Source organism: Peromyscus eremicus, chromosome 8b (genome assembly GCF_949786415.1).
Source record: "Peromyscus eremicus chromosome 8b, PerEre_H2_v1, whole genome shotgun sequence".
Taxonomy (NCBI): domain Eukaryota; kingdom Metazoa; phylum Chordata; class Mammalia; order Rodentia; family Cricetidae; genus Peromyscus; species Peromyscus eremicus.
The window spans coordinates 17915161-17930608 of record NC_081424.1 but is presented as its reverse complement, the minus strand read 5'-3'; the positions used below and the strand labels follow the sequence as shown (position 1 = coordinate 17930608).

The following is a 15448-nucleotide window of genomic DNA, read 5'->3' as shown; positions in this document are numbered from 1 at the left end:
ACCTTTAACCCCAGCACTCAGGAGGCAGAGACAGGCTAGTTTCAGGCCAGCCTGGTCTACAATAGTGAGATCAGGACCACCGGGACCCTGTAGAGAGACCCTGTCTCAAAAAAAAAAAAAAAAAAAAAACAACAGCAAGAACCCCCAAACAACAAAAGAATATGACACACACCACTATTGTTTGTGGTGCCATTAATTCATGTATTTGTTTCAGCATACATGGACAATGTGATGTATGTTATCTTAACAAGTTTCCCACAAATGGATATATTGCAAAGGCTTGGTCCCCAGCCCATGACGCTAGTAGAATTTACTGGGAGGGCCGAATGGGAGGAAGTAAGATACATGGAGGCATGCCCTTGAGTGGGATATTTAACCCCTAGCCTTCTTTTTCTTCTCTTTGCATCCAGGGTTGCATACAGCCCTTTCTTGCCATGGGCTGTACAGCACCGGTACACTCAGACAGTAGAAACCACAAAGCAAAATGAACTTTGGTCCCCATAAGTTAGCCATCTTGAGTATTTTGTTACAGTGGTGTAAAGCTGACCAACTTGGGTTGGTTCCATTGGATGACTGCTATGAACACGGCTACCGTATGTATTCATGATCCAAATACAGTCAACTTTTTAAATGCCTATAGTTGCTTTATTAATTAAATTCCTTCTCCGTTGAGAATGTTAAAGTCACCTAGGTTTTTTTTCTAGTTATTAAAGTGAATTTATGGCCTGGGTTTATGAGAACATGTTACAGACAGAACTGTTTTCATCCTGATACCTTGTAATTAAACGAGCATATTTTTTTTTATTTAACCTTTTATTCATTCTTTGTGGATTTCACATCATGCAGCCTGATCCCACCCATCTCCTTGTCCCCTCAATCTGCCCTCTTCCCTTGCAACCTCTCCCCAAAGAAAATTTAAAAGTAAAACCAAACGAAACCAAAGAAAACAAAAATAGAAACACACACACACACACACACACACACACACACACACACACACTAAATAAATAAAAATCAAATAATAATAAAAAAATCTCAGCATGGAAGCTGTCGTGTGGCCCAGTGAGTCACACAGTATACACCCTCTAGTCCATACATCTTTACTTGTAAGTGTTCTTTTCATATGAGTCACTGGTCTGGTTCAAGGCCTCTGGCTTCTGCTATACCCTGGATACTGGGCCCTCACGGGGACTCCTCTTGGATATTCTGTTGTTGCTTTGTGATCATGGAGATCCTGCAGCTTTGGATCTGCAGGTCTGATGCCTTCACATGCTATAGCAGTCCACAGAGCGGGTGGTTGTTCAGGGTGGGCCAACTCACAGCCCTGTTTCTGGGCCTGGGTGGTAGCTGGGTTGGTCAGCCTGCCAGCTTTCCCTCGTTGTCACCACCAGGGTGCGCTCTCCAGCACTGCCTCACCCAATGCAGCCGATAACAAGCAGAGGTCGGTTCTCTTGTTCTTATGCCCTCGGGGTCCAGCTTGCCTGCACTTACACTACCAGGGCCAGCTCTACTGTTTTGCCCCGGCGAGGTGCAGGGCTCGCTCTCTGGATTGCCGCACTTGGTAAGGGGCACGACCCTTCTTCCCACCCCCGTCTTTCACGCGGTAGCATGTGTGAGGAAAACAAAATGTTCCTCTTCCCCATGCCCCTAGCCGCCTGTGGCAGGTGAGAAAGATGGCCACTGGGCCTTGAGAGTGGGAGAACTGGCCCTGCCCTTCATCAGCTGCAGCACACAGCCAAGTGAGAACAGCACTTCACCTCGGCAGCGCACTAGAACTGACCCTGTTGGCAGGGGCAGGGGAGCAGGGCCAGAGAGCAGGAAAGCTGCTCCCCTCCCTCATATGCCATGGGATGGTAAGGGTAAGGGAAATAATACTCTCACCTCCCACCCCTTACCACCTGCAGCAGGTGGGAGAGCCAACCCTCCTGCTCTCATGTTTCCCAGGCCCACTCACCTGCCCCCCCCCACACACACACCAACAGGGTCAGCTCCATTGTGCTGCCCAGGTGAAGTGCAGGGTCTGCTTTTCCCGGTCCTGAAGCTGGTGAGGGGCAGGATCAGCTCACCCACTCTCGTGACCCCAGGATCAGCTTTTCCTGCCTGCAGTAGATGGTAAGGGGTGAGGAGCAAGGGGCAAAAGGGGTACCTTTCCCTAGCCTACACCACCATGGACAGACATTAGGGCTAGCCCTCCTGTTCTCCTGTCTTCAGGGTCTGCTCACCCACACCCCCACCAGCAGGGACAGTTCTGCTGTGTTGCCCTGAGGAGGTGCAGGGCCTGTTCTCCAGAGTGGTGGAGTCCACTGAGGGACAGGGCCAACTCTGTGCAGGCCTATCCTCACTGCTTTTGGTGGTAAAAGGAGCCATAGACATCAACACAGATGGCAGCTGTGACAGAATCATGGACCCAGACATGGCTCATAGCAGTCTAGGCCCAGAGCATACCATGGACCTGGGAGGCAGCACAGGCTACTCAGATTTACATGGCCCCAGCAGAGACTCTACCCATAGATACTAACGTGGCCCTAGGTTGTGGCCCAGGCCCCTGACATCTGTATGGCCCTTAGTAGCACTACGGGCCATAGACATTAATAGAGACTCCATCTGTGATTGGAACATGGACCCAGACATGGTCCTGGGCAGCAGCCCAGGCTCACAAGTACCATGGTCCTGATTGGCAGTGCAGGTCACTTAGATCGGCAGGGACCCAACAGCAGCATGGCCCTCGAATCCCCACATGGCCCCAGGTGTGGGCCCAGATCCTGGGCATATGCACTTGGACCAGTATGTGTTTAATCTTTGATTTTCATGTCTTTATTGCAAACTGAGACCTGTTACATTATTTTAAAAAGGCATATGTGTTTGTATATGACATCTCTTCTTTTTTATTTTAACAGTCTTATTGATTTTAAAGGCAAAGAACTGAAGTCCAATTATAAGAATAAATAGATTTTTAATATTTACTTGATCCTAAATTAATTGAAGGGAAAGAAAATGTGAACTATAGAATATTCTCTGAAGGTATCTGCAAGCCTTGTCTGATGCTTACTGTTAAACCATTTGGTAAAGGATACCAATGCTCATGGTCACCTCTGAAATTAATGTTATGGCAAGCAACCTCAACACAAGTTAATCATTTTGCTCATGAATTGTGCTTTATGATTAATAGTTAAGTGAGCAAAATTAATTAATTTTAATGTTAAAATATGGCCTCCGGCTAGTACATTTTTATATGATTAATTCACATGGTAATTAAAATTCTACTCCTCATTTATATCCCAGATGAACTTTAAGGGAATGTTTTTCATGTTCTTGTAGAATATTCTGTCAAATCTTTCATTCTGCTCCACAGTCAAATGATGTTTCCAGTCTCCAATGGTACCTAATGGGAGAAGCACAGTGCAGCACCCACATAAGTAAGGTGCTTAAGAAGCATGCAGCAGCATCTACTATTCTCTACAGCTCACATTGCACATCACTGAGTTCTCAGTAGGGTTTGGTTGGCTACCTCTCCTCTCATCACAGAAGAAAGTCCAGTAGAAGAAGCTTCAGAGTAGCAGCATAGTAAATAGACATCACTAGTATTACCACTGAGTTATAACCAATTTTTAGAAAAAAAGAAAACCCTTTAGAAGTTAAAAAAATATATTAGAATTTTAAAAGTACATCTTACTGTGTACCGATCATTATACTAAGAAAACACTTATACTTCAAACACAATATATTTTAAACATAACCTTATGAGGTATGTATTTTTTTCATTTTAAAGAGAAAAAAATGAGACCGAGAGGTTTTCAGCAAGTCAAGTCAAGGTGACGCAGAACGTTGAAAGAGCTAATGTTATAATTTTACTGGATAAGAATTTGTAATGATCACTACGCTAGTTAAAATGAAAGCAGACATTTGGGGTCTTCAGTTGTCAGAGACAACGATATGATTGTTTGCATTTGGAACAGAGGGCAAGATATCATGGGCAAGACATTTAGTCTTCTGAGAAATGAGATGTGAGAGTTGATGTTAAGTGGCAGAAGAGAAAAAATAAAAGAGTTTTTGAAAAATATAAAAATCCAGATATTAAAATACAAGCTAATGCTCGTAGTAATGATATGTTAAAAGAGTATCAAGAGGGAAATGCTCATTCTTAACCACATCTCCTGGCATATAATGAGATCATAATAAGTTTATTGCCCATTTACCTAATTGAATTCATATTAGATAAAGTTATTAAGATATCACTCTAATTTTTATGATTTTTCCTCCTCACAAGGAGGAAAAGGCATTTTAAACATTGTCTTCAATATAAACATACGCTAAGTTTGCTTGTACAATATCCTAGAAAAAATAGTGAGTAAAACTCCTCTTGTCTAGGAGTTCATGGTCCTTCATGCCTGTAATCCTAGCAATCAGGAAGGGGTATGGTGTAGAGACAGGAGGATTATGAATTTAAGACAGCCTTGGTTGCTTGGGCTACACTGTGAAACACACACACTCTCCCTCTCCCGCTCTCTCTCTTTTTCTAACTCTCTCTCTCTCTCTCTCTCTCTCTCTCTCTCTCTCTCTCTCTCTCTCACACACACACACACACACACACACACACACACACTCACACACAAACTGAACAAAACAAAACAAAAACCAAAATAAAACAAAACAAAACAACAAAACAACAGCACAAGATTAATTAGAATCTTCACTTCTAACACATCTATTGCCTAGGACAAGACTGCTGACATACTTTAAAAGGTTAGGTTGTATGGCCTAAAAGGAAGGAAAGTCATATCTATTTAGTAATTGAAATTGTCAGAGTTTTTTTTACTAAAACACTAGTAGAAACCCTTCAGGTTCTCTGTCAGCTAAAATGTTCGATGCTTCCAAATGACATTATCACCTGGAGAAATACATTGAAAATGCAGATTATTTCTCCTAGGTACTCCAAGGAACACTCAACATTTTTTTGCTGCTATGGACCACTAAATATCACCTTTGCGGAGGAATTTTCCCTCTTCATTTCTTGTCCCAATTTCATTTTTTATAATATCTTCATAATTTGCTCGTGGGTCAGATTTCATGTTCTGAAATGTAGATTGTCTCACAACAGCATCCACATCCTCATCACTCAGTGTTTTCTCCAGAAAACTGCAGATTTTAAGCACTGAGCTTCTGAGGTCCTGAAAAAGTCAAGGGTTGAAGAATTACTGACCTTATAATGGAGGTATGAGTTACAGCTAACCACGTTACATGAACAGGTAGAATTTACATTTGAAATGCAAGCACTCTTCAACATGTGAAAACCTCGTAGGAATAGGGTGAAGAAATAACTGAAATCATTATTTATTATCACTGATACAGAATAAGCCATTAATAAAACACAACTTTTTTGAGACTCTGTAGCCTGAAGCTGGCCTGGATTCAATATGTAGTCTAGGATGCTCTGAAAGTTAGGATGGCCTTCATGTCTTAGCATCCCATGGGCTAGGATTAGAGGTAGGAGCTACTACACCTGTCTCAATATCTTTGTTAAATAAAAATATCAACAAACTTGTAGAAAATTAAGATGTGTTACTTTTGTTTATGTTGCATTTGTTTAACTCAGTGACGCTGTGTTACTGTGCCTGTCTAAAACACCTGATGGTCTAATAAAAAACTGAACGGTCAATAACAAGGCAGGAGAAAGGATAGATGGGGCTGGCAGGCAGAGAGAATATATAGAAGGAGAAATCTGGGAGGAAGAAGAAGCCAGAGAAGGAGGAGGACTCCAGGGGCCAGCCACTTAGCTACACAGCAAGTCATGGAGTAAGAGTGAGAGTAAGAGAATGGGAAAAGCCCAGAGGCAAAAGATAGACAGTTTTTAAAGTTAAGGAAAGCTGGCAAGAAACAAGCCAGGCTAAGGCCAGGTATTTATAAGGAAGAATAAGCCTCCATGTGTAATTTATTTGGGAGTTGGGTGGCAGCTCCCCAAAAGAGCAAAAACTGCTAACAACACAAACAAGCAGCAACAGTCAAGTACCTCAATACAAAATACTGTGTATTAAATACTTAGAGCTAGAATCACATTTGGTTGAGAAGAATATGATCATTTTCTTCTGAGGTCTGCAATAAGCTAGATTTTTACTACTTCTATTTATTTAACATATTACTGGGAAATAATAGGCAGAGCATTTAGTCAAGAAAGAGAAACATACCATCTAAATTAGAGACAAAGAAGTAAGATTATCTCTGTAAAGCAGACTGTATGATCTCATATGTAAAAAGAAAAACTAGGAAAAGCACAAGGATCTGCTAAAGTAGTGAGATTTTACAAAGTTGTAAGATATAAAATCAAAGTCAATATACAAATATTAGTTGAAAATTTAAATACTAGTGATGAGTAATCCTAAAGCAAGAAAAGAAAAAAATACATGAATTTTGAAATGGTAGGATTACGAAACCTAGGAGTAAAGTTAAAAAGGCTAAAGACAGGTCCATTGAAGACAGAACATTGATGAAAGTAGAAGAAAACAGAAATAAACAGAACAGTGTCCTACACTCATGAATGGGAGGGCAGTTATTTTAAAGACACTAGACAAACCAACCCACAAATTCTATGCAGTCTGAATTAAAATTTCAATGATTTTTTTTTCATTTTTGCAAAAAAAAAAAGAAAAGAAAATCTGTCCAAAATTCATATGAAATCTCAGAGACCCTGAACAACCAGTCTTGAAATAGAAGATTAAATTTGGAGGAGTCACATTTTCAGATATCAAAATTACTTTATTACACTTTACTTATTTGTTTATTTATGTATTTGTGTGTGTCACACACACACACACACACACACATACACACACACACACACACACACACACACACACACACACACTCAGTCATAGGACACCTCAGAGGAGCTGGTTCTCTTCTTTTACCATGTGTGTCTCAAGGATTGAATTTAGGTCATCTGGATTGGCAGCAAGCCCCTTTACCTGCTGAGCCATCTCTACCCACAAAAAGTTACTTTAATGTCATGTAATTCTATTAGTGTGATAGTGACTTGAATACAGCCGTGAACCAATAGAACAGAATAGGCTTCCCAGGAATCATCTCTCACTTATAATGGTCAAATGATTTTTGATATGACTGCCAAGAACTTTACATGGGAAAGCCCCTTTACCTGCTGAGCCATCTCTACCCACAAAAAGTTACTTTAATGTCATGTAATTCTATTAGTGTGACAGTGACTTGAATACAGCCGTGAACCAATAGAACAGAATAGGCTTCCCAGGAATCATCTCTCACTTATAATGGTCAAATGATTTTTGATATGACTGCCAAGAACTTTACATGGGAAAGGTCATTCATTTCAACAAATGTTCTTGGGTAAATTGGATGCCCATATGCAAAAGTATAAAGCTGAATTCTCACCTTACAATGTATGTCAAACAACTGAAATTTGGGTCAAACATAAAAGCAAGAGCTTAAACTTCAATGTTCTTACAGAGAGACTTAGAGGGAATGATTTAAACTAGAGGATTTTACAGTGGTGTTCTGAATATCCCTCTACAAGTACAGAGACAATATAAGATGATTTACGTCAAAGGATTTCACAGTGGTGTCTTGGATATGTCTCTACAAGTACAGCTAGCTAAAGAAAAATGAATTGAGTTGATTATATTAAACTTCATAACTCCTATGTAAAAGGGGACCTATTCAATGGAGTGAAAAGTTAATCTATAGGATGGCAACAATATTTATAAGTCATTTATCTGATACAGGATTATCCCCAGAAATCACAACAACAAAATCAACTCAATTAAAACTTTAAATAAATCATCCTCAAAGGGATTCTAGAAACATCTATTAAATGGAGGAGAAAAATGCTCTGTATCACTAGTCACTTGGGAAATGGAAACCGACAAGAAGAGCCTACCACGTGTAACCTATTATGATGGCTCTTCCTTAACAACTGACGTAAACCATAAGTGATGCTGCTGTTGGTACATCTGTAAAGGATGTAAAGTGTAAAATGGTACATCTGTAGAGGAAAAATGCACGATGCTTCCTTCACAAAATAAAAGCAGAATCACTGTATGCTCCAGCAACTCCACTTCTGGCTTTCACTTCTCATTTCAAAACAATTGAGCCCAAAAATCTCTGAAAGATATTCACAGCATCAGTATGCACACCAGCTCAAATGTGGAAACAAGCCAAATATATATAGATTACGGAACATAAATACAGTGGGTTATTATGTAGACACAGAGAGGGAATTCTGACACGTAATGCAACAAGCTTTGATGACATTGAGGACATCATAGTAAGTAAAATAAGTCAATAAAAATACAACTGCCTGTTTCCACTCATACCAAGTATTGAGCATGAAGAAATTACTGGAGGAGGAAAGCAGGGTGGTGATGTTCAGGGACTGAGAGGAGGAAAAGGAGAAGTTATGGTTTAATGATCCTACGGTTTCAGTTTGACAAGCAGAAAAGGATTTGGAGAGCAGTAGTGACGAATGGTTGCATAACAAGTCATAAGAGTGAAAGGGCACATTTTACCTTGCGGATGTTAAAATCATAATTAAGAGTGCAATTGGGGTTCATAACATGGCTAGGGATATAGCAGTTATTTGTGAGAGATTAATTTTACCCAGAGAAGTTACAACATTCTTCATGATGATGAAGTACTACCTCCAATTCGAGAACAAAAATAAATAAATAAATAAGAATGAACACATGGATTTCCTTTGTCAATGTAAGAATGAATACCAATTGAGAGAAGCTTGAAATCCCTTCCATATTTAATGAAAGCTGCACTTCAGAGGACTCTATACATGAAATACAAGAAACAGAGATGCGTTTGCATGTGGGAACCAGATGATTTGGGGCCCTGCTGAGCAGGCTTAAGTGTGTTAGTCTCCATCCTTGTACGTGCTCATTTGTGGAAGAAATTTAGTGTGTTGTGGTGGATAAAATAATAGGATTCTAAAGCTAATTAATTTATACAAATGACTTTGATGCACAGTGACTGACCGAAAAACCAAGACCCGGAAGAACATGAAAAATAGAACAATGCAGCTAAAAGAAAGAGAAAGAAAGATGATAAGGGTTTGCATGCTACCAATAATGGAGTTCTTGGAAATAATTTTAACATAATACTATATTGAAGGAGGTAAAAGACAAAGTTTTAAATTGCCCTTAACCCAATACTATAAATGAGAACAAATTAAAAACAGACTGTCTTTAATTAATGAAAAGTAAATCTCAGTGAGTAATTTTAGTAGAAACTTTAATCCACACAAGCTCAGCAAAGTCAAACTGGGAGCCAGGGGTAGGAGCAAACACTCAGCATAACGCCTTCATGGAGAACTTTACCTGTCTTGGGTGAGGTGACACACACTGTTAATTCCAGAAGCAAGAGGATCTCTGTGAGTTCAAGGCCAGCCTAGTCTAAATAAAGGGTTCTAGACAAACCATGAGTACACACTGAGATGCGATCTAAAACAAAGAAACCAAGTAACAAAAATAAAACAAAGAATTGGTCAATTCTGGTTTATGGCTCTAATTGTCCACTTTTTATAGTAGTTATGTGACTCTCTGCTCTTTGCTGGCTCTCAGTAGGTAGTGAGCACGGAAAACTATAGTAAAGTGGATCATCATGTCAGCTATAGCATCTCTGAGTATATAGCCAATAGAAATGAAGTCACCATCCAAAACTTATTGTTATCTAGTGCTGTTGCTGTACATTTTCAACCACAATATGTGGACTCAGCCTAGAGTCCATCAACAGATGAAAGAGTAAATAATTTATATGTGTCATACACAATATATATAAAATAGATTATTACTCAGACATTAAAATGAAACGAAATTCTGTCATCTGCAGTAAAATGTATGAAGCTCAGGACACCAGGTCAAGTGAAATAAGCCAGACAATGAGACAAATGTCTGCATTTTCTCATCTGAGGAAACTTAAAAGTCAACTTTTAAGGAGAAATGTGTTTAATAGTGATCGGGAAGGATCTTGGGAGAAGAAAGGAATGGCAATTCGAGAAGAGTGGAAAGATGAGATCAGTGCACACTCTACTCCTGGGCAGGAATATCACACCAGATGCCACTAATGGATGCCATTGATATGGGATGATAAAGTTTTTGATTATGAAAGCAACTGCTGCTGTGAATTTTTGAGGTTTCCTTGACACAGGTGGTCGCATGAGAAGGGATCACAAGAGATGACTGTACAGGGAGAAGAGAGTCCTGAGGAAGTCCAGGGAGTGAGGCAGAGGCAGGACATTAGGAATCATCTCCAACCCAAAGCCCAAAGGGGAATTCAAGTATGAAAAGAACTGGGAAAACACGGTTTCAACCAAGAGAAGAATAGGGCAAAAGAAATCATTTAAAAATACAACTTTCTTATCTTACCTTCTTCATATCTTCATAGCTCAGGAACATAATATTGAAGTCATGTCTGTGTTCATACCAGCCTTTGATGTGGTCAAACCAACAGCTTCCTACCACTGAGAACAAAGGTAAGGAGTAAGGATGTGGCGCACGCCTTTAATCCAAGCACTTGGGAGGCAGAGCCAGGCGGAACTCTGTGAGTTCGAGGCCAGTCTGGTCTACTGAGCGAGATCCATGATGGGCACTAAAACTACACAGAGAAACCCTGTCTTGAAAAAACAAACAAACAAACACAAAAAATGTCAACCTGTGTGTACACGTAGTAAATGACAAACTCTCTTCTTCATTTTCTGGTTTGGAATTTTCGGAAATAAAACAGAGTCCCTGCAATGGACGTCTATATCCCTTTTTAAAATGTTTAATGGTTTAGGGGAATAATGACCTGACATTCGTAGAAACCCGCCTATATGTGGAGTAGGAAGGAAGCAATCCAGAAACTCAAGGGCCTGAGACTGCAGATGACTTTAGGGCACACTGTTGCATTTTCTTACTTCTCCACAGAGGGCACGCTTATCTATTGAAACTCTTGTTCTCTATGAGGCCTGGGCAACAATGTTCACTGTCTACAGTGGCACAGAATCTTAAGAGAGATCATGGCTCCACATGCTGTGAGCCTCTTGCCTTAGTTAATCCACCTAAGTATTGCAATGAATAATTCCACCGCTGCTGTATAAGGCCTTCCACAGGCCCATGCAAAGCACACACTCACCCTCAGCATTTGCTCTGCCAGAATGGATTACTCTGCCTTTGTCACTAGTTGGAAGGAATTAAAAGACTATCTGTAAACGAAGACAGTTCCTACACGACATGCCTTTGCAACCTTGACAGGCCTCAAGTGGTGTCTAAAGATAGAAAACCCAGCTGATGACAGATAGAGTGGACATTCAATTGTCCCTAGAGATGAGTTCTTTGGGTTCTGTTTTTTGTTTGTCTGATATTGTGCTTCTTGTTCTGGTATTCTTTTCTTGTTCCTTTCAGAAAAGCAGGGCATGTTATTATTGCTCTGCTCCATTTCTTTGAATTGTGTTCTGTAAGTTGGAGAATTTGGCTGTGTAATTGGCTTCTGTGTAGTTCATTTGTGTCTGGGTTGATGAATTAACACTTACCTCTTCCATCTAGAAACATTTGCAGGAAATTTTCCATAGAACTTGCAGCTTCAAGGTTAGTCATCAAATTTGAAAAATGAAAATAGGAGTTCAAAATATCTTTAGGATTTCTGTAGATATAAAGAATCTGTTGACAGAATTATGGGATTATTTCTTTAAAAAAACCTTGGTTATGCTTATAAGCTTTAAAAACAATTTTATAGTATTTGATTATGACAATAAGCATAATTATTTCTTCTAGTCTTTAAACTGTGAAAAGTCAAGTGGTTATTATTTACTTTTTGATATTATGGAGAGTACTGTAATAAACATCCTTTCTCCACGGTATTTCCTACATGTATAAGAATGTAGGTCAATTCTCAAAAAGCAATATTATTTATAATGTTAATAAATACTGATAATTTGCCTTATACGATCAATATATATGGTATAAAATTTTTATTAAAAATTTTAAAGGAAAATTAATTTGTCATGAGGGTCAATTGATGAGTATTATGTCATATTAGATGTATAACTAAGGTAGCAATAGAGATAAGTTTAAAAACAAAAAAACTAATAGTCATATTGATATATTTAGTAATCCACATATAATCTTCAAAGAAAAATGAGTTTTCCCTTCATATCTTTCCGAAAAATAACTTAAACATGAGTTAAGAGTAGAAAAACTCACATACAGAAATAATAATCTGGGGGCATGTGACCCCAATACTGGCACCTCGGAGTCTAGGGCAGGAGGAGTTCATGCCAGGTTTGGCTACATGCCAGGCTCTCACAAGGAAAAAAATGAAATCAAGGAAGGGAGGGAGGGAAAGAATAAGATAGAAAAACCAAAACTCAAAGAGCATATCTCCAGGCTAAAATGTGAATTTATTTAAAAGAAAAATCAATCAGTTTGATAACACTAAAATTAAGAATGTTATTAATCAAAACATACATGAGAAGAGCAATGCGATTGAGCTAAAATAGATTCATATCTAGAAGTGATATGAAGCAAACTGATCAGGAGAATGTCGTAAAATGTTGGGCCTTTTCACAGAATCAAAAATAACTATGGCCAATAAACATAAAACATGATTGCTTCCATTATGAGCATGAGCATGCAAATTAAGATAAATTTGAGACACCTTTTGGTAGGCTGTCATGTTGATAAACCTTTAAAAGTCTGATCTGTCACATTACTAGAGAAAAACTAATAACTCATCTACTGGACATTTCAGCAAGAAATGACTAATCTGCTTTCTTCAGAAATCCTGCAGCACCTCCATAAATTGAATCCTCTGATAATTGTGCTCTGCAGTTCTATTCCTGGATGTGGATTCTAGGGAAGATGGTGGAAGAGTACCCAGGAGACATGCTCAAGAATGCACATAGCAGCTGCATTGGAATAACCTAATTATTCAGTACTTAGAGAAGGCATTTCGTGGGTACAATAAGTGACTAAGCTCTATGACCTACTTTGATTTTCTTGTTCTTGAGACCTTTTGGTACTAAATAATATGGGAGGTGGGAAGTAAAGATGCGTGGTGATGGCATTTTGGCAAAGTCCAAATTATGAAGATTGTACTCAAAGAATGGCGTTCTGTCCGTGGTTTGGATATCTTCAGTACTGTTTCGGTGGCCCTCAAAATAAATCGAGCTGAGGATCTGTTGAGTCCAGATGGTACCTGTAAAAAGAGATAGCAATCCTATTTTCAATCTGAAGCAGGTTTTAATAATGAATCCCAACAGTAATTTCATAATCTTCGACGAATTTAGAGCTTTCCTTTCCTAAAACACTCCAAGTTTGCTTGGATATGCCCACTTTTCATTCCCTGTTGCCTGTATGTAACACTCAAGTTGGTAAGGCTGAAATCAACAACTCTTTGTTCCTTTCTCACTTAAATATATGCGGTGATTTGGTTGTGACAACCCAGACTATTCTTGCAGCGTCTGTGTGTTCTGTGCTTTGTGTGGGGTCCTTTTGGTAATATTTAACTGCTCTTGGCATATAACATTTGCAGATATTAACAGGTAAAGTATAGTATCAATACATATGGATACATACAATGGGGTCAGATCACACCAGGGAGAGTGGCATTTCTGACTTGCTGCAAGGTTGTTGTTGTTGTTGTTGTTGTTGTTTTCTATTTGGAGCCTTCTACATTATTTCTTAATTTTTATAAAATATATAGTAGTTACTGAATGCCACTTTATTGTTGCTTATGGGAAATTCTGACTTATTTCTGAAATTACTTCATTATTTCCTTGCCATTTAAAAGTCAAAAAGCTAATAGAATTAAATATTTCCAGTTTCCACCCCCTTTGGAATTGCTTTGTATGCTCAGATACTTCTCTGGCATAGATCATAATACACATGTTGAAAGAGGAAACCACAGATTTCGATGTTATTGACATCTGGTCTCTTGACTATCAGATCAAGTCATACAGTGGAAGTGTTTGAGAAATACATGCAAAATTCTAATTCTATTCCCTTTAAGAATAGACCCCATGGGATCAAATACCACAGTGCTGAGGTCTAGCCTTGTTTATTAATGGCTATTCTAGATAATTCGTTGGTGGCAGTGTAGATTTGATTAACCAATGACTATTCCCAGTGAGGAGTGACAGTGCATCATTCGTAGCAGAGACTGAAATTTTGAAAGAACAGATCGTGTCAAGACATCACAGACTCCAGGGCTGATAACAACGGAAGTGTCAGCATCCTGTGTGGTACAATATAAACACTCATCACCCGTTTCAGTCTTCCTGAGGACCTTCAGAAGTACCCAGTGGCTGTTTAGTGGCTGAGTTATTTAGTTACTATCTACAGTGAAACAGAGTGACTGCCTCCCAGAGTCCTTCAAGTTCTGTACCACATTAAACATCGCAAAGACAGAAAACAAAGTAGGATTGGATATGAACAAAGAAGTCTTTTTGCAAAATGTCTTTATTTACTGAAGGGGTCAAATATGGATATAAAATCTTGGTGTTATTGTTCATGGGCAGCAACACTAAGCGGGGAGGGGGCATGTGAAATCTAAACACTTACAGCTTTGCTGTTTAGTCTGGTAACCACCGCAAAAACTTAAACCAAGACTTCCAAATTTTACCTTCTGCTGAGGTAGAAGTTCCCTTTACAAAGGGAACTTTAGTCCCTCTTCATGTCCAACAGGACTGTGTAGTAAAACGAGAGTGCTTGTGCGTACTTGTCCTGATTAGCCTTACGAACCCCAAGAGTAATCCTTCTGGGAAACCTCACTGCTTAAGGGTTTTTTTTTTCTGTTTTTGAAAATTTTAAGTAGATTACAAGTGTCTTAGAAATCTTGTCAACAAAATTCAATGTATTGGAAATTTAAGCATTGTCTAAGATAACAGTTGACGGTGTGTGGAAAGGAGAATATTTATGCACTTATTATCAAACCAAAATAAACACGAATGCCGTGTGGCCTACTCATGACACTCACCAGATTTTGGAAACGTGACTAGGAAGACATCATCATCTCTAATTTCATAATCATCCATATTTTCCACTATGTTCATTTTAACTAAAGATCTTTCAAAATTATAGCCTTTGAAGTTAAGTAAATATTCCTTTTTATGGTCCATGATAATTCACCTAGAAATAAAAATCATAAAATTTTCTTCACAATCGTAGTATTTTCCAATAGTGAGTAATGCTTGTTGAGAGGTCTACATGTACCAAGCACCACTGAAATGTCTCTCACGTATTAATATTTACTACAATAAACATATTACATATGCTAGGCTATTTAAATTTACAATAATCTTATGTTACTACATCTTACTATCACTATATAAAATCTGAGGAGACAAACATAGCAGGAAGCTATAAAGATTGTTCTATGATTCCATATGGGAAAGGGAATTTTAGTTCTAAACACATAGATGAGAAAAGAGGGCACAGAGGAT

General features: G+C 38.8%; 1 protein-coding gene across 1 annotated transcript; it reads right to left on the bottom strand.

The window, feature by feature from the left end:
• Positions 1 to 3123: 3123 nt before the first annotated feature.
• On the bottom strand, positions 3124 to 15128 carry LOC131918801 (amine sulfotransferase-like). Its single transcript, XM_059272981.1, has 6 exons — positions 14983 to 15128; positions 12995 to 13203; positions 11540 to 11666; positions 10395 to 10489; positions 4982 to 5168; positions 3124 to 3382 (listed from the first exon to the last, which is right to left on the bottom strand). The coding sequence occupies exons 1-6, from the start codon at positions 15122 to 15124 to the stop codon at positions 3261 to 3263; spliced, it is 882 nt and encodes a 293-aa protein (XP_059128964.1). The 5' UTR covers positions 15125 to 15128; the 3' UTR covers positions 3124 to 3260.
• Between the last annotated feature and the right edge of the window lie 320 nt (positions 15129 to 15448).